At 37.3% G+C, this 26,122-nt stretch overlaps 1 protein-coding gene across 7 annotated transcripts in view; it reads left to right on the top strand.

Annotated features, from left to right (window-relative positions):
* ARHGEF3 (Rho guanine nucleotide exchange factor 3) overlaps positions 1-26,122 on the top strand; it is a 126,234-nt gene that overhangs the window by 21,008 nt on the left and 79,104 nt on the right. For 6 of the 7 annotated variants that reach the window (XM_080605644.1, XM_080605642.1, XM_080605646.1 and 3 more), the window contains one exon: positions 21,295-21,361. In XM_080605644.1, the coding sequence (XP_080461770.1) occupies positions 21,295-21,361 (67 nt within the window). Of the gene's footprint in view, positions 1-16,418; positions 16,467-18,953; positions 19,026-21,294; positions 21,362-23,012; positions 23,079-26,122 lie in introns of those variants that run through there. The other variant, XM_080605651.1, reaches the window with a different exon arrangement.

Genomic DNA, 26,122 nt, shown 5'->3' with positions numbered 1-26,122 from the left:
TTCTTCATCCTGGATGGGATCAAAAAATCTTGACTGCTGCCTTAAGAAAGGAAGAAGAGTTCAGCGTGCATGCTGGCCTGAATCTGAATCCCACAAGATGGCAGGCTTGATCTGAAATTGAGGAGACAGGCTGTTTCCTCTACCAGGCAGAGGAACAAGTAGCAGTCTCTGTTGGGAACTCACTGGTGTCCCTGTGGTTTGTGATACTCCACTCTCCCCCCAGCTGCACCACCCCCCCCCCCCCCCCCCCCCCCGCAGCTTTAGTCTGGGACTGGATAAAGAGAGAAAAGTAGAGGTGAGGTGAGGCAGTTATAAATTGCTTGTTTCAAATGCAGTCTTACCGGGATATGGCTAAGGCTGTTGTTTGTAGGTAATTAGTGTTTTTTTTTCTTTTTTTTTTCCAAGAGCTTTATTTCTTGTTTTCTTTTTTTCTTGGTGAAAGATGATCACTCCCCAGACTCTTGGAGAAAACTGTCATCTGTATTTTGTAGATGTGGTTATATTGTCTCTAGGTCACACTTCAAATCATGCCTGTTTGTATTATATCACGCGAAACACTTGCTATGTGCTCAGTTATTATTTTATTATATTCTACCTGCATTTTCATGGATATGTCTCTATTTTTTATTATAGCTGTTAGTCTAGGGAGTTAGAACAAACATTTCTGAAATCCCAAATTGGTTCCAATTCAACGTCAAGAAATTTTTACCCAATTAAAGGTAACACCATCTTTAGGTTGCCCTCAGTGGTATTTTGTTTATGAATGCATATTAGTGACCAGTGACATTGCTTTTATATTCTGACATACAAGTAAATGGAATGTTCACAAAGAGTGCATCAAGAGAGTGAGGTATATTTAGTTTTTAAAGCTGAAGAGTGTTGAAAAACTGTAGGTTTGGTTACTTGGATTTAGGAAAGGAGTAAAAAAATCTATCAGTCTATCTATTACTAGAAGTTTCTGCATGACTTACTGAAGGGACGTATTGGTAAAATCTAGAAAAAGTATTTAATAAAAAAGTGTGTCACTGAACTTTGTTGTTTGTCACCCTCTCGGTACAATAATCATTGAAAATGTGAAGGCAAATCCATATGGCTTAAAGAACCAGACTTCCTCATTTTTTGACATGTTAAGATTTCCCCACTACCACCTGTGGGTGAGAGAAATGCATGCTGACAGGTTGAGGCATAACACAGGCGTGGTTAGGCTTGGATCACCAATGTCTATAATTAATAAATATCACCGTGGAAGGGAAGCCTCAGCATCTCTGACCAATGTTTTGGTCATCTGCAAGTTGAAGTTGTGATTATAGCAGATCAGAAATTTTGCAGTCTTGCAAATTTAAAATAAATCAGTTTGTGTAGTTTATAACAGATGAAATTTGTCATCAGTTTTGATTTTTTTTTTCTCATGCTGTTGAAGGTTGTCTCATTCACACTGCATTTTGGTACATTTTCTTTCTCTAATACTATGTGGGAAAAAAAAAACAGAATTGCAGAAATAATAATACTTACTCTTTGCAAAATGTGAAGCATGTTAAGGAAGGTAAAGAAGACTTCCTCCTCTCTCCTTTATAACATTCCAATAACGTTAAAAATAGCTTGTGGCAATAGCAAATTAACAGTGATGAAAATTGTGATGTTTTTAGGTTGACTTAATGCCCTTAATTTCCATTTATCTCCCGAAGATGTTTAACTAAGACCAAATTAAATATCTGATGATGTGATACTTGAATCTTAAACAGTTTTTGTTGGATTCTGTTTTAACAAAATTGTGAATTTAAAGAGTTGGTCTTGCAAGTGAAGGACAAAAAGCTTCTTAATAATCTGATCCATATACCTGAAACTACCTTCCATAAAGTTTCTAGACTTAGATCTCAGAATCTCTGTATTCTGATACAAGAATTTCACCTCCTTGTCATTTATTTCCCATCTGATAGCAGGCCATTGTAATCCTGACCCAGCTGATGGCAGCAGAGGGGATGTTTAATTATCTTTTGCATATATGCTTCATTTTGTTAATAAAGTGACATTTGGTGGGTCTTGCTGGAGAACAGAAATGGGTGAATGAGAAGCAAGTTTTATTTGTAAACAAATGTTTTCTGCATGGAATCAGATATTGGAACAAACAGATACATTTCTGGACTATGTGAGACTGGAGTGATTCTAGGTGTTAACTGAATATTTTCAGTTTGCATTTAATGGTGCAACATTTTCATTTTGTTTCATGGAGATATTTGAATTAAGGAGAGTATTTTGCTCATCAAAGCTTCTTTTGTGAATCATGTTATAAATGAAAGGCCACGGTTATTAGGGACAGTGGCTCAAGCAAAACACTGAGTTACTACTTCCAGTTTTCACTAAATCCGACATCAGCAGTTAGGCATATCAATGTAAACTTCAGTTTAAGTAAAAAGAAACACGCAGCATTTCCTGTACTGCAGTAATACAAAAGTGTGAAATCTTATGGAAGGGGAAGGAGATATGTGTTTAAAAAAATTATCTTTAAGCAGGTAGATTTTATCCACTTAGACTTGTTCCCTCATAATTGTAATTCCCTCGTGGTTTCATGCCCACATAGTGGCAAGCACTGAGATGGCAGGGGTGTTACACTGCAGCCTTCTAGCTTGCACTTCTGTTGGTCAATCATAAGGTCTTCAGTAATGAGTCGTTTGTGCTGTAACCTTTATGACAGTGAAAGTATTTTAGGTCTGACAGCAACACTACGTTCATCCATTTGATGACCTTGCAAATGGTAGTGCTTATTGATACAGTCCACCATTGTAATTGTTGTTCAAGTCCTGCATTATCTTCTGGTGCTTTTTCTCTGTCTTTTACATTAACCTGTTCTGCCCCACTGTGCTCACATTTCCATTCATACCAGGATTAGTATTTTTGTTACAGGTACCTGTAATACAAAGTTAATCCTGGTAAGAAAGAAACCATTCCAAAGTATTCAGAAAGCGTAGCTCAGAATCTTTAATAATTAACTACCCTGATCTTTAAAGCTGCCTCTGAAACCACTGTAGTGGACGAATGTAATTTCTATTTCACCAGAGAAAAATCGCTATTTTTTTCCCAAAAGTGATTATGTACTTTAATTCTCTTTCTGTAGAGGGAGCTGGTGATAAAGTTTGCATTGAAAACACAAATGACGTTTCTATGAGAATATTTGAACATCGCAGTATTTGGAAACAAACGATCAGAAACAAAAGGCTGAGTGTAACTTAATCTTTCCTTTTTGTGGGGTGAGAGAAAGGCTGGAGAATATGCATTGGTTAAATTTGGTACGCCTTCCTGTGGGGTCCTGAACATTTCTAGAGATAAGAGTTTTAAGAGAGGATAATTTGAATACATTGCTTTCAAGCTGGATATCTTTGGTCACCTGCAAAACTCTTATATTCAAAAGATAGCTTTTCTGTCATGTAGTGTCATTACATTGCCTGAAAATTGTACAAGGAAATCTCCAACTAAATCTGTAGATTTGTTTCTTCTAATGTGGAAAAGAAAACCTGGACTAATAGTAAGTATTGAAAACTACTTATAAATGTTACAGAATATCTGCTAATATTTGTTAGATGTAAATGTGCAGATACATATATATTTATATGTATGGATATCATCAGCACTCTGCAGTATGAAAGCCTGTATGTAACAATTTAGAGATGCATAGGAGGCAGTGAAATCCACCTGCTTTCTAGATAGATTTTATTTTATATTTCTGACACTAAATACTTAAATAACTGACTTCAAGTTTACCTTTTAATGCGGAGACTTCTTTAAAAAAAAAAAAAAAAACAATATTCTGGTAAATTCATTGGGAAATAGAAAGCGGCTGACTTTCCTAAGAACACATGCTTTTTCCACCCCGAATTTGAACGTAAATAGCATTGTAAGAAGCATAAATTAAAATTCAGAGAAGTTAACGTGATCTGTAGGCAGGTATGTAGGTACTCTGTTTCCTGCTGTATCAGTCTACTGTGTTGTAGTCACTGTGGTGATGGTCGGAAGCTAACTATTTTACTCGCTGTCCACTTAGTTATGTCTTTGTTTAAAAAAATGGTTAGTAAAACTATATTTAAAACAGGGGATTCAATTACTGCTATACTTATGAGTGTGGAAGAAGTTTTGTTTGAATAAGGCTCTTGTTTAGCCTGGAAAATTACATCGTAAAGCAGGTGCTATCAATTTATTTCTTGCTGTCTTCTCTCCCACCCCCAAACCCTAAGATTAAGATGGTTTTATTTTGAAAGCTGTATAATGTTTTTATATTTCATGCACCAAAATGTAAGTTGTATGTGATCAGATCATTTAAAATAAATCACACTACATTTTTTTAAAAATGGGAATCTTTTAAATATACTGTTATAACAATTTTATTGCTGCGATTTCATTAGATACATTCACATCAGAAACCTTGCATTGTTTTATTTATTACCACAGCAGAACACAAAAGATTTATTGAATCAGAACTGGTCCCATTTAGGCATATTTCCATCACGGTCACATCTGTTATTTGTGTAACTTATTGTTTTAAGTGAAAGCACAGTCAGCCAACTACAAATCAATAAGTAATTTGTATCAAAGTGCAGACAGAAAATTATGACATGCATTTACTGCACCCTGGATTACAGAACTGTCTGTCACATCAAATTTGTTAACGTGTTTTTTTTTCTGACCCCAGATATCCTCCTTTTCCCAGATTGATCACTGAATTAGGGAATCCATTCGTCTTTCTCCCCTGTGCTGTGTTGGTGTGGGGCATTCCGTGGTGAAAAGTAAAATGGTGGGAAAGCTCTATTTCCATACAAGTGGAAGAAAAAATAGCAGAAGTTTAAAGGCTAAACTATAGTTTATCCTTAAACATTGAATTCTATTTGCTAAGCTTCTTCTTCTTCTTCTTCTTCTTCTTGTTATTATTATTCCTGAAATAACAGAATGATGATAAAACCCTCCAACTCTTTTCTTTCAAACTGTCAGAATATGATCTGGTGAAACTTCTACAATGATGTTGCCAATTGACTGTGATGCCTGCTTTGCAACATCTTCCCGATCAATTCTTGTGGGAGATAAAGCAATCTAAAACTTTTTGGACATCATATGGTAAATCCAGAGTTTAAATACTATTTATATATATATTTATTTATTTTGTGTGGACTTTATATTCGATGATTTAAAAATTATTTTCCCACTTTCATGTTTCTTTTTTAATCTGCAACTCATCTGGCACAAGCCAATGCTTTTCTGGTTGGGTACTCTGTAATGGGAAACTTAATTGATTTTTCAGCAATTCGTTTCAAGACAGGTTTGAAATGAATCATTAACTTTTTCTTGTGCTGATTTATATTTCATTATATTTGGAAGATCTTTTATATACATGTGTATTCATCATTTACACTTTGATTATATACAAGACAACAACAACAAAACCCACCAACTTTAATCAGTATGATTAAACCCAGGGGGAGAGGAATTTAGAGGGAAGGTTCTCATCTGTTATGATAGATAGGCTGCTTAATACCTGTCCATTTGGGATCTTTTTGCTTTCAGTTTACTGAAGTAGGAGCCTTTCCAGGAAATTTGAATTTTTCTGTATCTTGCTATGAGGATTTTGTATGTAAATGGAAGGGGAGTTTCAAAGAATAATCAGTGAAAAGATCATAGAGCATAGTGACAGAAAGGTGACTGCATTACAGCTCTTATATTTTGCTCAGCAAGGGGATGCATTTACCAGTGGTATATGAATAGATATTTATTCTTTTCTTTTTCTGTGGTAACCATGAGTGAATTTAAGAAATTTATAATGTTTTAGTTTTAGTTCAGGCTTAGCCAAACTTCTTTGATTTACTAATGTTTGTTCTTTGGTTTGAATGACTTAATAGTCTTACAGTACTTGGTTTTATGGTAGGTTTTTTTTTTAGTATCTGTGTCAAGATATTCTTCTTTTCCTCCTCGAAGGTTATGTATGTAGGCTATGCATGTGAGGTTGGACTTTTTTGACCAGCAGTGTCCTTCTGGTGTGTGTTTGCAGTTTGCAGAGTTCTCTTCTGTCATCCTGAGGATGCAGAGTAGAGCATCACTACCATATCTCATTTCCGTTTTACAGCTCCTAAGTAGCCTATTTTCAACAAGAAAACTGTCAACTCTCTATGCTGCACTTTACAGAACTGTATACAGTAGGTTTGTTGCCATAAACAAAATAGATATTTCTTAGATTCCTCTGTTAATGTGGCAGCTTCATGCCACTAGAGCAGCTGTCCCTGCCTCCCTGAAGGCCACTGTTCTTGAATGTTAATGCTGTTCATTTTTTCTTATAAACAGTACTGGCAGGACATAGGACATGGTCAGTTCTTCTGCTACCATTTTCCTGTTTCAAGCCTTTCAGCAATGGAGTCTACCTAAAGAAACAGCTAATTGTCACAGACGGTGGGTAGGAAGATTGACAAAGGACTCTAGAACTGACAAATGCTTGTTTTGGACTCTAAAACCCTGGTGTCCATATGTAAAGAAATTGGATTTGTGTTGTCAAGTTCCATCAAAGCTCTTGAGTATTACTTTGCTGACCATTTCAACCTGAGCTGTTTTAGTGACCCAAATAATACTTTTTGCCCAGCAAGCAAAACCTTTGCCCAAGGTTTTTTAATGTACCTCTATTTATTTGAAAGTCAAGTATCTAGAATTTCAGATTATTTACATAGTGACTCATGCTCTTTGAGATTGTCATAACACCCATTTTAAACTGTATATTGTCAGTTAGACCTTGTAAACTTGGGTGCAAAGACCAACACTCATGATATCAGAGTATGCTTAAAATAAATATTTTCTATAATAATTTAGTGCCTTAATATTATTTTAGCAATTAGTTAAAACTCAAATGCACTATCAATACAATTTTTTTGTTTGCTGAGCCATTTGATAACAGTAGATGTTATTCATTATAAGTGTATTGCAACTCTATACTTTCCAGCAGAGCAAAGATGCAACTTTTGATCAGGATTCCTTCTAAAGACAGTTTGAAAATACTGTATTGTTTCCATTCTGAATCTTGTTTTCAAACCATGCTCAAATTTAAAACTAGCATCTTAAAGCTTACTGATTCCCAGCTAGTCTTTATTAGACTTTTGAATAAAGCCCTTAATAACATTTTTAAAATTTTGGTTAGTGTTGAGGTAGGTGGTTGGGCTGTTGGACCTGATCTTTGTGGGTCCCTTCCAGCTGAACTATTTTATTTTGTGTCATGTGTCTTCTATCTGCATCAGACAGTGTTAATATGTTTCTTCTGTGTTTTATATTTAATGCTTAATATTTTTCACTTGCTAGTAATTTAAAACTTTTCTCTCTTGAGATCAGTCATGTGACTTTATGGACTTTGGGAAAAATCATTGTACTTTTTTTTAATTAGCCCTTCTCAGTAGGACATAAGGGGGATTAGGAGTTGGAAGACATGAAACCAGTTACTTTGCTTTTCAAAGTACTTAGAAAAGTCAGATGTGCAAAAGGGTGTACGTGTGTGGTTTAAAGAACATGGTTTCCTCAGGAAATGGTATGTGACTTTGCTATCTGTCTCTTGCTAGTAACTTTTCTACCTATAGTCCAGTTTCATTTTTAAAAAGAAAATTAAAAAAAAAAAAAAAAAGAAAATCAGAGACAATAAGGATAAACTCAACTCAAGTTTTAACATAATGGTGTATGGGTGGAGGTGAGATGCACGAATTAGCACAGCTCTGGTGAGGAAGGCTGCCAGAGCATAGCTAGTTCATGTTCTTTTGGCAGGAGGCTAACAGTGCATGTGTTGCTCTGAAGTAACCACAGCCTTTTCATGGCAAGAGCGTCACTGAGGCAATGAGGGACATAAGAGAGTACAGAGTGCAGGACACAGTGCAGGGCCTGCTTTCACAGGAAGCCAATCTTCATCTGCTCTGCCCCTTGCAGAGTCTCATGAGCTTGTGTATGTGGCTATGAGGTGGTGTCTGTGTGCAACAAGATGATGCCTCCACTGTCATTATGCATGCTCAGAGCTATACGTATTCTTTACGTTCTGATTCAGGCCATGTCTAAAGCGAGTAGTTTCTGCATGTCAGAGTGAATCTTCAACTATATTATAAAGTTGTTACAAATCATTAAGTATTTTCATGGCAAAAAATGGATCCTGTACTAGTGTATATGGATGAGAATATGCTAATACGTGCAAGGGCTTGGGTAAGATGTGTTTGTGCCATACACACCAAAACATTAACACAAATGTTCTGGTTTTTTTGTTCATTATTTTTTGGAAGAACAGGTAGTTCAGAATCACAGCAGTGCGATTTTTAGTGATGTTGATATATTAAAATCATTCATTATTTGGTCTGTTTATTTTTTTCCTACAGCATAAATGTTCTTAAAATAATGTAGAAGTACTGTTCTCTTACTGGCAGTAATTTTTGCTTTAAAATGTTTAAAAGTAATGTTTCTTACAAGATTTTTCTGCTTTCAGCCTTCACTCATCACTACTTTTTGACCCTTAAGTGCTTTCATTGCATTTATTTTGGGGGACATCTTAAAGCAGGTAACCTGCAGCCATAGGCCTGAAGCTTTGTTTGACTTGGTTTTCTGTCGATAGCAATGTACAGTCATACATTTGGAACAGATGCTGAGAATGCATGTTACGAGGCAAAGAAAAAATAATTAATTCTTGGTCTTGCTGCCCTGACATTGTACTTCAGGCAGATGCAAAGCAATTAAATCCGTATATTAGTTATGAGATTTGTTATCAATTACCTTAAATAGGATAAAATAAGAAGGTTATAGGCCTTATTGCTTCCAGACACTGACAGACAGCCTTTCCTTGAAAAAAAATTATCAAAACTTTCTGTATGATCTTATAAAGTGATGTTGGGCTGAAATTGCTGTCATGTTGTTGGTGTTTTAACATGCTAGAGGCTAGAAAACAGCTTTGTTTTGCTGGTAGTGGTTACTGAACATTTTCTGTCGTGAATTAATATTTTGAATGGAGCTTTCATGGCATGATAGTTTCAACAGGTTTTACTCCACTGCATTCAGGGGTTTCTATAGTAATTGCTACGGCAACAATGATGCAAAAAATGTTCCCACAGGAACCTAGCTGTGAGTAATAATGAACAACTGAAAGCATTTTGCTTTTGCATCTCAAGTTAAATATTCCTCGTGGAAATAGTGAGGCTGCTTTTTTGCTTAATCAATAGGAAGTCATTCTACTAGATAAAAGTTGAGATGATATTTATGGTTTCAGAGTGCCAATGTCATTTGAGCGTATTGCCCAATTATCATTCCTGAGAAGAACGAAGAGTGTTAGAAACATCAGGTGTAAAATCTGGCACTGGCTTCAAATGCCTCAAGTTGTAAAGAAACTTCCAATATCAAATACAAAGTACAAAATCTTCCAGTCAGAAATTATAACTTCCCAGCTATTAACAGTGTTACTTGTTATGTAAATGGGTTTACATAATTCGTGAAGATCAAACTCTTGGTAGTTTTCTGACTTCACTGTGCAATGAAGATCAAGATCAAAAGGGTCATAGCAGGGGACAGTATTTGTTGACTTCAGCGTCTATTTATAAGTTGCCTTAAAAACATTACTTGTTTTTTTGCAGAAATGAATTTGTCAGTGTTTGTACTAACTAAATGGAATATCCTGATGTCAGAGGATGCAATATTTATTCAAACTGTTTGTTATTAGCAAACAGTTAAGGCTCTCCCTGTGCATGTAAACTGGCCTTTGTGCATATAGTTGCCTTGTTTGTATTTGTTTCGCTTCCAATCTGAACAAAAGGGGAACCAAGCCGGTGTTTATGATATGAATAAGCTTTTTAACTTGACAGCATTTTAGGGCTTCATATGGATTTTTTTTACTCTCATGTTGTACGACAAAACACTCACGGAGTGTTAGTGTATGGATACAAGAAAAAGTCTTGCTGAGTTAAAACAAATAATGGAAAGATGTAAAAAAAAAATCAGTTGAAGCAGAAGAAGAATTATGAAGATCATTTAGTGAAATATGAGGAGAAAAATGTTTTGTAAGCCCAGGGTGCTGATAGCTGCTGTTACAGGTATTTAGGCAACTTAATTGGAATTACTGTGGAAACAGACATGAAGATGAAATGGAAATGAAGTTGTTGTTTCTTTTATTGGGGTTCCTGCACTGTGCATTCTGCTGATAATGCCAGTGAAAATCTTACAAGTGAAAATGTCATGGTGAATCTAAAAGTTGCATGGTTTGATCTTGATCAATTGTATGTCTACATTATGTATTGCTTTCCACTTTCATTCAAGGCCCCCCTGTAGTTCATTTTGGAGCACATGACATAACTCAGTTCAAAAAAAAATATATATATATATACACCAGTGGTTTACTAAAGAAAACTGGTTGTGTTGGGTACATAATTACTAAAAAGGCTTGCTCGTCTACAAATATTTCAGCTGTGAGTATCCTAAATATTTTGTTGAGCATAGATTCATTTGTTGTACTTGGTTTGTTGTGCTCTTAGTGAACTGAAAGTATCCTCTTCCAGGTTTCTTATTAACCAAAGAGAAAAATAGCATATTTCAGTGGGTGCTAATCTTTAAAACAGCACCAAAGCCAACAGTTTTGGGGGGGGGGGGTGGAAAGTGGAGCTTTTCCATCAGAGTTGGTATAAATATTAAAACCTATTCCCATGGAAGGTTTCCTTATCAGTAAGTTAGTTAATTCTTTTTTTTTTTTTCTTCCACTTCTTAATACTCTGTTCTTTTTTTAATTGGCAGCTTTAAGTGTGGGAGAAGTTCTGTTGCCTGTGTTTCGGTTATGTCATTGGAAAACAGATGCTTGTGTCCTGAGCAGAGCCCCAGAGTGCTGCAGGTTTAACATTTAGTGAGATTTGTACATATACTCTATTGAACTCTATATGACAAAGTAGCTAAATTGGATTTGACCTGACAATCTTCAATCCTTTAGTCACTGCAGAGGACTGAACTGGCATAAACATGAAGGTGTATGGTATAATTTCACTTTTCAAGTGATTGGTTACTACACAGTGAAGTTATGTCATGGCCATGGTTGCATGCCCTTGGAAAAGTTAATTAGCTCCAGTGGTAATAGGCTTATTCAAATCTCAAGATAAGATGGCCTGGTCTGTCTTTGCCTGCATAAAAAGTACAGGAGTAGTTCTTGTCAACCCTTTTATAACACTTCTTCATGCAAGAATAATCTTTCTCAATAAAGCAGCATTCTGAAAGTTACAACCCAGGAGGTTCATGAAGCACCTAGATGATAACTTCTTGGTGCAGGTGCTAAGGGAGCCAACTAGGAAAGGTGCCCTCCTAGATCTGTTGCTGGAGAACAGAGAGGGTCTTGTGGGGGACTTGGCAATTGGCGGCCGTCTTGGTCATAGTGACCATGAAGTGACTGAGTTTAAAATTTATGGTGACAGAAGGAAAACTGCCACCAAAACTTCAGCCCTGGATATGGGGAAAGCAGACTTCAGGCTGCTCAGGGAACTAGTCAGCAAGGTCCCCTGGGAAACTGCTTTTGAAGGCATTGGTGTCCATCAGTGCTGGGCAGTCTTAAAGCACTGCCTCCTAAACACACAAGATCAGGAGATTCCAAAATATCGGAAGTCAAGCAGGTGGGGCAGAAGGCTGGCCTGGCTGACCAGGGATCTTCTACTGGAGCTTAGGTGATAAAAGAAAGTGTACGGCTGCTGGAAGGAGGGTCAGGCGACATGGAAGGAATACAGGGATGCTGTTTGTGTTTGTAGGGGGAAAATTCGTGTGGCAAAAGCCCAACTACAGTTGAAGCTGGCCATGTCTGTGGGAGACAATAAAAAAGGTTTTTATAGGTATGTGAACAGAAAAAGGAGAACCAAAGAAAATATAGGTCCGCTACTTGATGGGGAAGGTCTCCTCACAGACAATGATATAGGCAAAACAGAGATGTTTAATGCCTTCTTCACCTCTGTCTTCAACACTGATGATGGGCTTCAGGACCCAGGGTGCCCTGAGCTGGAGGACCATGAAGGTGGGAATGACGAACTCCCAACCGACTCTGAACATGTTTGGGATTTGCTGCTCCACCTGGATCCATACAAGTCCATGGGTCCGGATGGGATTCATCCCAGGGTGCTTAAAGAGCTGGCTGACATCATCACAGGACCTCTCTCAATTATTTTTCAACGATCTTGGGAATCTGGAGAGGTCCCATTGGACTGGAAGCTGGCAAACGTTGTGCCAATTTTCAAAAAGGGCAAGAAGACCCTAGCAATTACAGGCCTGTCAGTCTTACGTCAGTGCCCGGTAAAATTATGGAGAGGATGATCCTTGAAGTTACTGAGGCGCACCTGGGGGACAATGCAGTCATTGGTCCCAGCCAACATGGGTTCATGAGGGGTAGGTCCTGCCTAACAAATTTGATTTCCTTTTATGATAAGATCACCCATCTAGTCGATCAAGGGAAACCAGCTGATGTGATTTTTTTGGACTTCAGCAAAGCTTTTGACACGGTTTCCCATAGGATCCTACTGGACAAAATGTCCAGCATACAGCTAAACAAAACCATCATACGATGGGTGAGCAATTGGCTGATGGGCAGGGCTCAAAGGGTTGTGGTAAATGGGGCCACATGAGGCTGGCGGATGATCACTAGTGGGGTCCCTCAAGGCTCCATTTTAGGGCCAGTCCTCTTCAATGTTTTTATAAATGATTTGGATGTAGGACTAGAAGGTGTTTTCAGCAAATTTGCCGACGACACCAAACTTGGAGGAGTTGTGGACTCGGATGAGGGTGGAAAGACCTTGCAGAGAGATCTGGACAGATTGGAGAGCTGGGCGATCACCAACCACATGAAGTTTAACAAAAGCAAGTGCCGGATCCTGCACCTGGGACGGGGCAACCCTGGCTATACGTACAGACTGGGCGACGAGACGCTGGACAGCAGCCCCGCAGAGAGGGATCTGGGGGTTGTGGTTGACAGCAAGTTGAATATGAGCCAGCAGTGTGCCCTGGCAGCCAGGAGGGCCAACCGTATCCTGGGGTGCATCAAGCACAGCATTGCTAGTCGGTCGAGGGAAGTGATTGCCCTGCTCTACTCTGCGCTGGTGCGGCCTCACCTCGAGTACTGTGTGCAGTTCTGGGCACCACAGTATAAAAAGGACATTAAACTGTTGGAGAGTGTCCAGAGGAGGGCGACGAAGATGGTGAAGGGCCTAGAGGGGAAGACGTATGAGGAGCGGCTGAGGTCACTTGGCCTGTTCAGCCTGGAGAAGAGGAGGCTGAGGGGAGACCTCATCACAGTCTACAGTTTCCTCACGAGGGGGAGTGGAGGGGCAGGCGCTGACCTATTCTCTGTAATCACCAGTGATAGGACCCATGGGAAAGGTGTCAAGCTGAGGCAGGGGAAGTTTAGGCTGGACATCAGGAAGAGGTTCTTCACCGAAAGGGTGGTTGCACACTGGAACAGGCTCCCCAGGGAAGTAGTCACTGCACCAAGCCTGTCTGAATTTAAGAAGAGATTGGACTGTGCACTGAGTCACATGGTCTAAAATTTTGGGTAGACCTGTACGGTACCAGGAGTTGGACTTGATGATCCTTATGGGTCCCTTCCAACTCCAGATATTCCATGATTCTATGAACCCTTGATAATGGATTGCATTTAATAAAAGGAGTCTTCCTTCCTTGACTGATTGGCTTAATGCCACATCCTTGAGAAGCAGGTGTGAAGAATATCATGCAGCACTCTTTAAAAGGTATGCAGCAATCTTTAAAAGGTATGCAGGTGTGCTTTTCACTGTTCAGTACAAAGGAAGCTCTAAGTTGACTATAGGCTTAACAACATAACAACTTCATCTGACCTTTTTGATAGAAATCAAATTTTTGGGGGTCATTTTTACTTGAAATATAAGCTACAATTCAGAAAAAGATAAAAGTGCAAATGAGGGCATAAGGAAACAGTAGTATGGGAGTTTTAAAATCTTGTACTGGATTGACTTGCGCCCAAATGTTGTTTGTTTTAAATAGCATTGCCCTCTCTATTCAGTCCTTCTGACCCTTCAAGCTGTCTGTTAGTGAACCACAGCTTCACAGGAATTCATGTTTACCTTCAGAAAGAGAGCTAGACTATATGACTCCAAACAAAAAAGGCTTTCCACTCATTTTTGTTGTCAAGAACGTGATGTGATGGCACTTGAATGATTATTTTGAGGATGTTAGTAGCTTCTGTATAGCTTGACAGGGAAAATGCTGTTTGGTTGGATATCACAAAGCTCGAAATCCCTTGTCTGCTTTCTCTCGCTGACTGCTTTTGCTTCTAACTTATGAACAAATGTCCAATCTTGCTAAATTAAGTGGATTTCCCAACATTAGGTTCTCGATGAGAACTTTCTGTTTTGAAAACAAAATGGAATAAGCTTTTTCTGTTTCCTTGAACATGAACGTTGTTGTGAGTTTTTGCCTGGAGGCTTGATTCTTCTGGCATTCTCACGATGGGGACTGTTCAGATGCTGCCACTGGAGGTTTTTCTTCCCATGGACCGGAGGATCTTATCTGTACAGCTGGGTGGAGATGAACAAACATTTCTTTCTAATGAGTTGTTCTCTTTGTAAAGAATTCAGTGTATATCTGTGTTACAGTGGGGTGGTGTAATGAGTGAAAATTAACAAACATGTTATTGATGGTCTTCTTCGTGGTATGATTGAAATACTGTAGGAATAATTTGAGCATCCACATGCAAAGCCAGCCAGTGAATAATCTTTCTTATGTTTTACAATATTAATGAAATGGTGATATTTTCTTATAATACAGGATGCCCTTCTCGTTGTCCCTGGCATTAATTCAGCTATACCTTGTCAAACAGAAAAAAAAAAAAACCACTAACACTGTGTCCTTCTGTTGGCTGGTAGCCAGGGCTATTTCAGCTGTGAATACGGTTCATATATGTCAAGGGGATGCATTTATAGTGGTATATCTCAAATGCAATTCATTACATTAACCTGCAGTAGTTAAAAATGAAGAAATAACATATGTTTACAGCTTAGCTCCAAGCCTGTGTTTCCCTAGAAGCTGAAATAGTACATCACTAGGACTTTTTTTTATCAAAATTTAGAACTTTACTTGATCTTCAGAGGTTTGTTTTTTTTTTTTTCTGTTTCATAAAATTAGTATTAATCTTTAAAGAAAATAAATCAAATGCAGAAATGGAAAGATATGTTATGTAGCTCCTTTGGGTTTTAGTAGTGATGGGATATTTTGCAGTGCTGTGAATCGGTTCACTGTATAAACAAACATGTCCCACACCTACTCTTTTCCCATGCTTTCTTTGGAACAACTCACTGGTATTTGTACCTGCTTCAGTGGTGCAGGCTTTTGTCTGCATACACCCAGATTCACAAGGGCTGTTTTTCTTTTATACTGTTTATGACACTCAATTCATGATGATAGGACAGTAGAAGATAGTCAGTATTCAGGAAGTTAGCACACCAACTAAAAATCCTTCATCTGCTTTTTTTCTTGGTGGATATCTTACGTTTCTCTGCAGGTAGTAACTGTCTGATCTTGTTTACCTAAGTGGATATTTTTTTCCAGTTATCTGGCTGTGGACTCTATGTAGAGTAGCTCTTAAAGAGCTCATGTCTGCAGAATCAAACTTTGGTAAATTAAGCATAAACACAATCATTTTGAGATACTTTGCCTTTCAGAAGTGTAGCAAGTAAAATCTTCATAAGAACTTAAAACTTCTCAGTCAAATTCTACTCAAAGTCAACTTCTCCCCCTTGGAAAATAGACGAAGTTTTACACGTTCTCCTTTTGGTGCTAAAGTGCGCAGGCTTTGTATAGAAAAGGAATGACATTCAACGTTTCAGGTGAAGGAGTCAGTGTTTTTATTAAAACACATTTTTTCTCTGCTTTTAAAATCAGTGCCAAAGGTACTCAAACTTATTGTTATCTGTAACTTAAAACATCCAAGAGAATCAGTATTGTTCAAAACCATTGTTCAAAGCTAAAAGAGCTCTTGTAAATCTTTGGCTTCACCAGGTAAACTGTTTTGGAATATTTTGCAATTCATTAGCAGAAATATACCCTAGTATGTTAAAATAAATATGTTTTTATTAACAGTGTATTATTGTACACTTTTGGGAGGTTGAGCTGATATTACAAAGAATAGTTCTGAGCAGTAAGCACTATTTGTTATTTAACTGTATCTTGCTAAAATATTCACAGCTGTAGTAACAACCTTTTATTTTTGCAGTTTGAAAAGAATTTTTACTTCGTCTCTAAGTGGTTTGAGCTTTCCATTTTTTAATTTGAGTATTCATGTAGATTTCTGAAATACACTTTTTTTTTTTTCCAAATAGATGCAGCAGTTGAGTATTTTAAGCACATAGCTTGGATATTCATATCTAAAAAAAATTGATAGTGCTGTGTGTGCAGAGAGACTGCTGAAGGACCAGCTGAAGATGCAAGTTACATGAGCTTAACATAAAGTAATGTAAATCCTTCATTTATCTCATTGTGCCTCAACATAGATAAGTCTTTTCCTCTTGGAAATGTTATAAAAACTTTACAACAGTCGATGGATGTTTTGGTTTTTAGATTCCTTTATATTCTACTTATTGTCAGTTACCTACAGCGCAGCACAGATTGCACAAAAAATGCACTGATTTATTCTGGGAGGCATGTTGATTTGGTGTCTATCTAAAAATTTCAGTAAGGGTATCTTTGTCCAACAGATATTTTTATTATGTCTGTTTGTAGTGTGTGTGTGTGAACCTAAACAGAAAATCCCACATGTTTTAAGGACAAAGGTCTTATTTTATGACTTCTAGTTTTTGTAGTTATTTTTGTTTTTTTACCCTTTGTCAACAAATTTTGGGGGACATGGCTGGGTTCTGTCCAGAGTTTTATGCAGAAAGAATAGTTGTGGGTCGTGTTCAATTTTTGTTGAAACTCTACAGTTTTCCTAATCTGCCCTGTAAATGTTACTGCTACTGGCGATAGGCAAGAAGCAAAGAATTCAAGCTTTGGTCTAAGTTCCAAGGCAGTATTGGAACACACTAGGTATATAGTTACTGAGCTCAGTAAATATAAAACATAGTGGACATTTTTTGCAAAACCTTTTTAAGAAAGATCAATGTTTTGTTTCCGGACAAGCAGTTATGATGATGCTGGTTTACTGTGAATTTTTTTTTTTTTTCCTGAATGAAAGCAGCAGATGGGACAATATAAACATACTGAACATACTTTAAGCCAAATAACATTTCCTTCTGTCCTGGTGGAAATGCATCTTTATTTTCAATTCAGTGTTCCAGTCTTTCATTCTTAAAACTCCAGTACTAGGGAGAAAAGGTTTTGGTAACTTTTAGTTAAATGAAAAGGCATATCCATCTGTAAGAAAGATTGGGTATTATAAATGGCAGCCTTGAGATTACTGTTATAAGTAATTCCAGGAAGCAACTTTTCTCTTTCTGTCACCTGGCATGTAATTCCTTTTGTCCCAGCCATCATCTAGTCTCTGAGCATATATTGTATATTCACAGAATCACAGAATCGTCTAGGTTGGAAGAGACCTCCAAGATCATCTAGTACAACCTCTGTCCTAACACTAACAAGTCCTACACTAAACCATAAGTTCATGAGTGTATATTCAAGAGTGTCAGTCACATTCCATGTAGTTATAAGAAGCATCCCTGTCTTGTTCTTGACATCTCAAAAATCCTTACTAGAGTGTCTGAGTGTTGTTTGTTTTAGACATCTGAGTCTCTCAGGATCAGATGTGTTCATCACTGCTTATGCCCATTAATTTGTCTCCTCTTTCCATCTTTGCGTGAATATTTTAAATTTGTTGTCTCTGCTACCTACTTATGCCAGTGATTATTTTAATTATTGGTCTGGTCAGTAAATTGTTTTATTTCCAAAGCAAGGGGCTTTAATACACCTATTGATGCAGTATCCCTATTATCAAAGCATAAGATTTAATGGCTATTCTGTTAGCTTTATGTTTTTGTATTTAAAATATCAAATACTATTTCAATAACGTTTTGATAATGCAGTCAGACTGTTTCTTAATTAGCTTTCATTCTGTTGCAAATCAGGGAAGATTTATCCAGTAAACAGAATATTCTTTGTAGCAGTGCCCTGTAGAAAAAATGTAAGACAGTAATTTTAAATGTCTTTGCCAAAACCTGCAGTACTCTAATTATTTTCCAGTATGATTCTCACCAATATTTATAGACTGTTGGGAAGACAGAGAATAAAATAGCTTGAAGATAGTGAAGGACCAAACTGAGAACTGCAAATGAGGTCATGTTTTTACTACAACTATGTTTTGTTGAGGTGTAGTTGAGAATCAGAGTTTGCATTTTACCTTGCTCTGGTTTAGGGGCGCGTTCAGCTGAAAAATGCTGGTTTGTAGTGCTGGCCATGGCACATGAATACACTTAGTCTAGATGGTTTCTAGGTATGATAATAGTAAGATTTCTAGAACAGTCTTTCGGTAAGATAAGAGGACAGTGCTTTTGTAGTTTTAAGGTCTTGATAAGCTTGAGGTGGGCTATACGAAATGGTTGTTTGTGATGGGAAATTGGAGTTGATGTATTTACTGTTGTTCCCACATCTTAGAATTTGAATGCCTCTGGTGAAGTTTTCCTGGTCCATTGTATGGGCCCAAGAGAGCAATTATTTCAAACTGCCATCCTGCATTTTGAAAGGCTCTCTTCTGTTAATCTTAGTAACGATACAAAGCTTTATTAAAGGTTCTCCCCAAACTGATTTTGTTGCTTTCTGTTTCATTGAAAGTGACTTCTTTGTGTGATTTATGGGCATCTCTTTTCTGAATGAGTTTTGGATAGAATAGAAAATAGGGAAGTAGCAGGTTAGATATATATCATGTGAAAGTTTTTGAAGAAATGGTTTAACATAGCCTTTATGGTGGTAAATGAGTATAATTCTTAAGCCTAATTTCTGTTCACTAGATGAGAGCTGCACGCATTAGGTGAAAAAAGAATTTGCAGAGAATTTGGTTACATCCCATAGGTATCAGCCCAGTAAGTATTGGAAAGGCGTATAGTGACTTTGATAAGTTTTACTAGCTCGTTAATTAAGCACTCCTTTTGTTAAAACTGTCTTGGTTTTCCTGCATTTAGGGCTCTTTAATAGTGATACTATTAAAAAGAAAGGAATTAGCATACCATTCTGAATAATAAAGAGGTTTGTTCTCACCAAAATAAAGTAAGGTCCCTAACTGATAAGACAAGCAAGGAGGACAAACATGATGAAAACAGGCAAATTGTAGATGTAATATTAAGTATCTTCTCTGTGAAGACTTAGTGACTGTTGCCGTGAGATCTGGGATGCTTTCACTGAATGGGAAGGTTACAGATAAATTGTTAGTCATCAGACTTCTTTTAAGGGATGGCCTTCAGTTTACAATATGTAGTAATAAATTGGCTAATTTATTACTTAGCATAGTCCCTGGCTCCTGTTAAAAGATTGTGGAGAGCAATAATTTGTTATGAAACTTTCATTTACCTTGTTTTTTCCCTGTTTTGTAAGCTATCGTCAATCCTCTCATACTTATTCAAGTTGAAATATCTTTGTTTCCCCTATATTCAGCTTAATTAAAATACAACTAGTGCTGGTGGTCTTAATAAACTGGGAAAATATATGCATGAATAGTGTTAAAATATCAAAGAAAATGCAGAAATATAAGTTTAAGTGTGACATTTCTTGAAAAATTACTAAGGAGCACAACTCTATAGAAAGCACACAAAGCATCTTGGAGAACCTGACTCTGGTTCTTGTTGGAGATCATTTGTGCATGCCACTGAACAAAAAGGATGTAAAACAGTGTTAGGATAATGGAAATCTGTGTAAATTGTTGATCACGTTTTTTTTTTTCATAATGCAGTTACAGTTCCACTGAGGATCTTGTGTTAGACATTCAATTTCTCAATATCTGAACTCGGAAAACTGTTGTATGAGAACTTCTTCATGGATAGTCTATAAAATCTGTGCTGTATGCTCTTTGTGGTTTTTAATGACTTCATCACAGTGCTTGAAATATTGATATCCTTTATGGTTGGCTGGCTACTAGAATGAAAAACTGAAAATATTAACACCAAGGTTTGAGTTGTAACAACAACTAGTTGTCATGATATTTTATTATTTGTGTTATGTTAACATGTAAAAATGGCTATTGTGATCTTAGCTCTATGACATCTTTCAATGTACATAATATGAAAATGTCCATGTGCAACATATTTTACACCAAATAGGGAAGACAGAAGACTAAGACAGATAATTATTGCTATCCTGACTACACAAGAGAAACTGGGACACAGTGTGCTGAAGTCCCTCAGGAATTCTACACAGCAGGAGCTACTCCCAAATCCTTCATGCTAGACTAGTGCTTTAACTGCAAAAACATCTGTTCTGTTATTGTTGGATGAAGAGGAGGTTTGACAGGCAGCTATTTAATTTGCTGGTTTTTAACCAAGTTTTTATGTTCCTGTAATCTCTGTAATTGCATGGCTTGAGTTGCAGTGTGCACAACACTTAGGTCCCGCCACAAAATTATTTGTTGGTTTGGTCAACTTCAGCAGGTCAGTCAAGCTTTGATCTGACTTCATGTGTCAAATCTCAGCAATGTTTGCCTACCTTTGCAAAGCAATTTAAGATCTTACTTCAAGATCTTAATGAATGAAAAGCACTCATTAAGAGCGAAGCGGATAACATTATGGTTACCTTTCAGAAATAATTGTACAGTGATAATTACAGGGTAAGAAGAAGGTTTTGGAACGAGTATAAACTGTAGTCAGCTTCTCCAGGTGTCAGCATAAAGGTATGGTTAGCTTGCTTTACGTTGGTGCCTTGCGTAGTGTCAGCATTCGGGCTGAGAGCTCCTTGGTGAGCTGCCCAGCCCAGCTGTCACACTGCACCACTGCGCAGCGCATGGCACAACTGCAGCTTCACAGACCCACACTGTTCAGGTCAGGGTCATCTCTTCTGGCTGAAAATCAGTAGGAGTAATGAGAAGTTACTGCCAGACATCAAGCCAGTCCATCTCTGAAGGCTTTTGAGGCTGCCATGTCCCTTAGCACTCAATCTAAATTGAAATGTTTTTCTAAACTGAAGAGAAAAACCTGTCAGAATTACAGCCAAGGAAATCTAAGGTGTCTTAGTACTTGAAATCTGTGTTTCTCTTTTCTCTCTTCTGTTGTCACTCTGTTGTTGATGTAGAAAATAATGATGGCTGAAAATGTAATGATAAATGATTTTGTAATGGTAAATGATTTTCCTTGTTTCATCTTGCAGGCCGAAACAACAGCAACAGAACAATTTTTCCTTGTTTCCTTCTACTAAGGGCTGGAATTTCAGAGGGGTAAGTTTGGTGTTGTTTTAATATTCCCTCCTGCTTTATCCTGTTGCAGTATGACTTTGTAGTTAAAACATGATCTGTGAGTGCTCAAATCACAGCAAAACAAATATGGAATGGAAACTTTAATTTTGTAATTTCCTAAAAGGCCTTGTGTGTATAAAAACAAACAAACAAAAACACACAACTTTTGTTCAGGTGATTGGCTGACTTCCTATTGGCTAGGGAGACAATTTAGCATAATCAGTTTAACATACAGTGTGATTTTAAAAAATGGAGTAAAGTTGGTGTGCTTTCATATCTAAAAGTAAATTAGCAAGACTGAGGTGATTTACACTTTTTTTTTTTGCTGTAATATAGATATTTATAGAGTTGTTGAAAACTTCTATATCTGAATTTTGCAGAAGTACAGATGGAGAGTGAGTTTGTATTAAGGAGATTGTATAAATGTGTTGTCTCAGAGTTTCTTCAACAAAGGATTTAAGTAGAAAAGATGTTACTTAAATGCTTTGTTGAAAGGGTAAATGACATCAATAAGTTGAATGATCAGCGGTGGTCATAGTACCATAAACATTAAAACTAAAAATATTTTTCACAATATCTGATACTGACTTTTGTACTCTACTTCATATTTTGAATAGAGCCTCCACTATTGCTTACTGTGAACTTCTTATTTTCCCCATTTATTTCTTTCATTGCACCACAAAGCTATAGGGATGAAATCCTCGGTGTTACTGAGAAAATAGTTTCCTCACCAATGCTTCATCAAGAAATCAGGAAAAACAAACAAACAAAAAACAACATCTTCTGAGCTGTTGATTAATTCTAAATTTTGGAGTCAGTTTAAAAATAAAATTAATGTTAGTATTTTGTCAAGTCTTCAGCTGTGCTGGAAAATTATATAAGGAAGCTCATATAGAAAGAATATTGTAGGTATGAGCTAAAGCTGGTGAGACAGTGATGCAGTGGCTCGCTGGGACTATAAAGGCCTGGAGCTGGTAAGTGTGGTGGTGTGATATCAGTGATCCAAGCTGTGTGGCAGAGGTGGGCTGGGCTAATACACTAAGAATAGAGAACTGGCAAGGTGGTTTTTTTTTGTTTGTTTGTTTTTAAACGCATGCACACACACAAAAAACATCTTCAGAATTAAGAGGAGAAATCAAGAACCTAAAAGGAGATAGCAGTGTGTTCTATTTATAGCCTGAATAAGAGAAAAAGGGCACTAAAATAGATAAAAGGATCTTCAGACTGCTTCCTTCATGTACAGAAATGAAGATATGTGGGAGTTGTCTGCCCCCGTATTTCTAAGGAAGCTTATGGGACACTAACAAAGAGGTCCATTTCTATAGTTGTAATATTTCATGAAATGAATGGTGATTGGCTGTTGAAGTGAATTGTTTGGAATAAACTACTGTGTTGGGGAAGAACCTGTGCCAGCTGTTCACTCGATCTGTTCAGATGCTGAAGCCAAGCCAAGTGAGCACTGGACAAGAAAGCTAAGTCCCTGCTGACATTTGCAATTTGTCAGCATCGACTTTGTTTTGGTGGATGGAAAAAACGTGTTCTGGGAAGTCCGATGAGCAGACTTCAGGTCACAAAGGCTTTGATACAGATGGTTAATGATAAAAGATTAACTTTGATGTCTTTTCTCAAACAGGCATAAAATCTTACTGGGTAAAAGAACTAAGTTAATGTTGACAGTGGAATAACCGAAATGCTTGAGGTGATGTACTCATAGCTATGCTTTTTAAAAATGTATCTGTTATTTCTATACTACAGACTATAATACAGGGTCATTTAAAGTCACAAACAATAAAACAGGAGAAAGTTGTTAAGCATAAAATTACAATGTTGTATACCTGTCCTCACTTTGCACTCAGATCACTGGTTTAAAATGTCTGTATCTCATGCTGATCAAGTGGGCTTGTTAAAGTGTCAGTGAGCAAACACCAATGTAAACCTCAAAGAAAGATAAGGAAGGCCCAGATGCTAAACACTTCACGAGGGGAAACTCCTCCATACTTCTAGCTTCCTCTCCTTTCTTAAATTCATTTTATCAGAAGAAGCTTTTTTCCATTCTGAGGTGTTCATTTTGAGTCTCATGGTTAGAGATCATATTTAATTTCCTCTATGGGGATTTCCATGTCAAGATGATATCATTTATGTGTTTTTCTGTCAAAGCTGTCAGTTTTAGATAATAGTAGCAATTACTTCCAGAACTTTGGGTAGTGTTCTAGGTATCAGTGGAGAGCTGATTTTGGGGAAAAACAAATAATCCTGGCAAAATCCTGTTCTAGATGAAATTTAGGCTTCAAGTTACAGAGAGATGCAATCTGTCTGCTACATGCTGCTTCTGCATGCATCATAATTTAGACTTTGAAGAGATTGTACAGTCAGATGTCCAGCAAACAGCGTTTCAGTGGGAAGGTATTTACAGAACTGTAGTTTCGGAGAGGAACAGAACCTGTGGAGGGAGATAAGAATATCACAAACCGGGGGCAGGTTTAATTAGAAAACCAGAACACAGGAGGTGGTAGATGTGTTATCTGGAGAAGAGGAGGAATAAAGTAAAGGAAGATACTGGGTATAGGATTATAGCCATATATTTATCCCATATATATATTTCCCTCTATTACCTGTATTGTGTTTATAAGGGGGAAAGAGGAAGAAGGTGCAGCTTAGGAAGAGGGATAATCAGGATGAAGAAAGCACTGTAAGATGTAGTGATAGTGTGAGAGAGTGGAGAGGGACGAAGTAGGGAAATGGAGGAAAGCTAGAGGGTGTGAAAGCAAAGAAGCAGAAGTGCGGAAGGGAGGTAGAAATCTCCTATAAAACTATGTGCTCATCAGTTCCACATTTTGCAAATGTTGATTCTGAGAAGGTAAAGATGCTATGTGTAGGGGGAAAAATTTGTGGCAAGGCCTTGGTAATGGAGAAGAGTTGTGAATATCTGATGAGAAGGGGCAACTCAGGAGCAGGTCAATACTGAAATAAAGAAAAGAACAGGATAGATCTTAGCACAGAGATTGGTATTAACCCTATTTTTCTCTCTCTTGCGGTTGTGATTAACTCACCTTCTCATCTCCATGCCGCCTTTCCACCAAAACCTTTATGCAGGTAGAAGGCTTTCCCTAGCACCACTGTTTGTTGCTTTTCTATATGATATAGCAGTTTAATATGCTGTTCCTAATGTATATATGGCAATAATGTGTTAAGTTGCCATGTAGTGTGGGAAACATTTCTATTTATTATGGGGAAAAAAAAAATCCTGTCAAATGGGGATTACATTTATCCAGTCATGCACCTACAGGTAGAAGATGCTAGCATTAAAGCTTCTTTGGTTGCTTGCTAGTTATGATACAGCCTTGAGTTACATGCCTCTGTGCTGTTTTATCCATAGTAAGTATAGTCAGACTTATTTACAAGAAAGTTCTGAACTGAAGCAGCGTAAGAATCTCTCCTGAGAAATTTCAGATTTCAGCTTCTTTGTCCCCCTTCCTGTTTCCTCAAAATCACCACCTTGTTCTCACCAGCAGATAATTTTCTGCTGCAGAGTGCCTTAATTATATGAATGGCAGGCTCAGGCTACTAAAGGCCTTTAAATTATATTTTTTCTATAATGGCGTATTTAGATATGTTTACAAGAGCAATGGTACATAGCAGTCCCGCAGATATGATGATGCTTCAGGTGGCAATGAAGAAACTGCCAGACCATCTAAAGAAAAGCAGTTACCCGGTTAATGAAGAATGCTGGGATTGCAGGCATAACTGAAGAGGATGATGGTTTTGTCTGTGCTTATTGTTGATATTTCTCTATACTGTTCCACAAAGAGCTAGCATCACTTCCTGCATATTTTAAACAAACATCTGAACCATTATGATTGTTTCTCTTCTTTTCTTTCCCCTCCAGTAACTTTAGTGCTAGAAATAAATCAATAGCGAAATCTAAACCAACATTTTCTATTTGAACTATTTTGAGACATTTGGTGTGCAGTTGTCTAAAGATTCAAGATAATTTATTGCAACTGTGCTTCTTCCTATTTCCTCCTTTTTGTTTCCTTTTTAGTTTTGCAAAAGCTTTTAACTAACCAAGCTGCAGATGTGGTCACCAGTGAGGAAGGCTGATCTAATTTATGAGAAGCCTGACATAAAAATATGCTAAACTTGCTGAAGGTCAGTTTTAGATGTGTAAATGGTTTCCTTGCAAATTTTACTTCAAGTGTAAAAAAAAAAAAAAAAAAAAGTGTCCTTTGTGCCAAATGGGAAGAGTTCCACACTCTTCAGACAGTATTTACAAAGCAATGTGTTTCTTTTCTGCAGGCTGGCAGACTTCAATTATGCCTGTTAGGGTGCATGAATCAAAACAACATAAAGGTTGCTAAGAGGGAAAGTTTTTTGCTAGCTTTAACTTGATAACTAATAACATAATTACGTACTGCTGCAGAGAGAACCTCTATTAGCTCTGGGTTCTGACTGATTCTACTTGATGCCTGTACCCACTGATACTCATTTGCTTAAGCAATGATATTACCCATAACAGCGGTATCAGGCAGGACTTTATTTGTACTTGTTGAAGTAAATTATGAAATCATATCGATAGTTTAAAAGTGTTGAAATATGATTCTCTTGTAGGTAAGTATGAACATAAGACCAATACGATTTTTTAAACACAAGTTTATCATATACAGGAAAAAGCACAATGTGGCTTTCTTTTTCTTTTTAATGTACTTGTGTTTTGTAGACACAACTTCAGTAGTTTCCTCCATG

The sequence above is a fragment of the Anser brachyrhynchus genome (genome assembly GCF_964034855.1).
Source record: "Anser brachyrhynchus genome assembly, chromosome: 10".
NCBI classification, from domain to species: domain Eukaryota; kingdom Metazoa; phylum Chordata; class Aves; order Anseriformes; family Anatidae; genus Anser; species Anser brachyrhynchus.
Note: the sequence above shows the minus strand (reverse complement) of the source record. Positions and strands in the feature narration are given on the sequence as shown.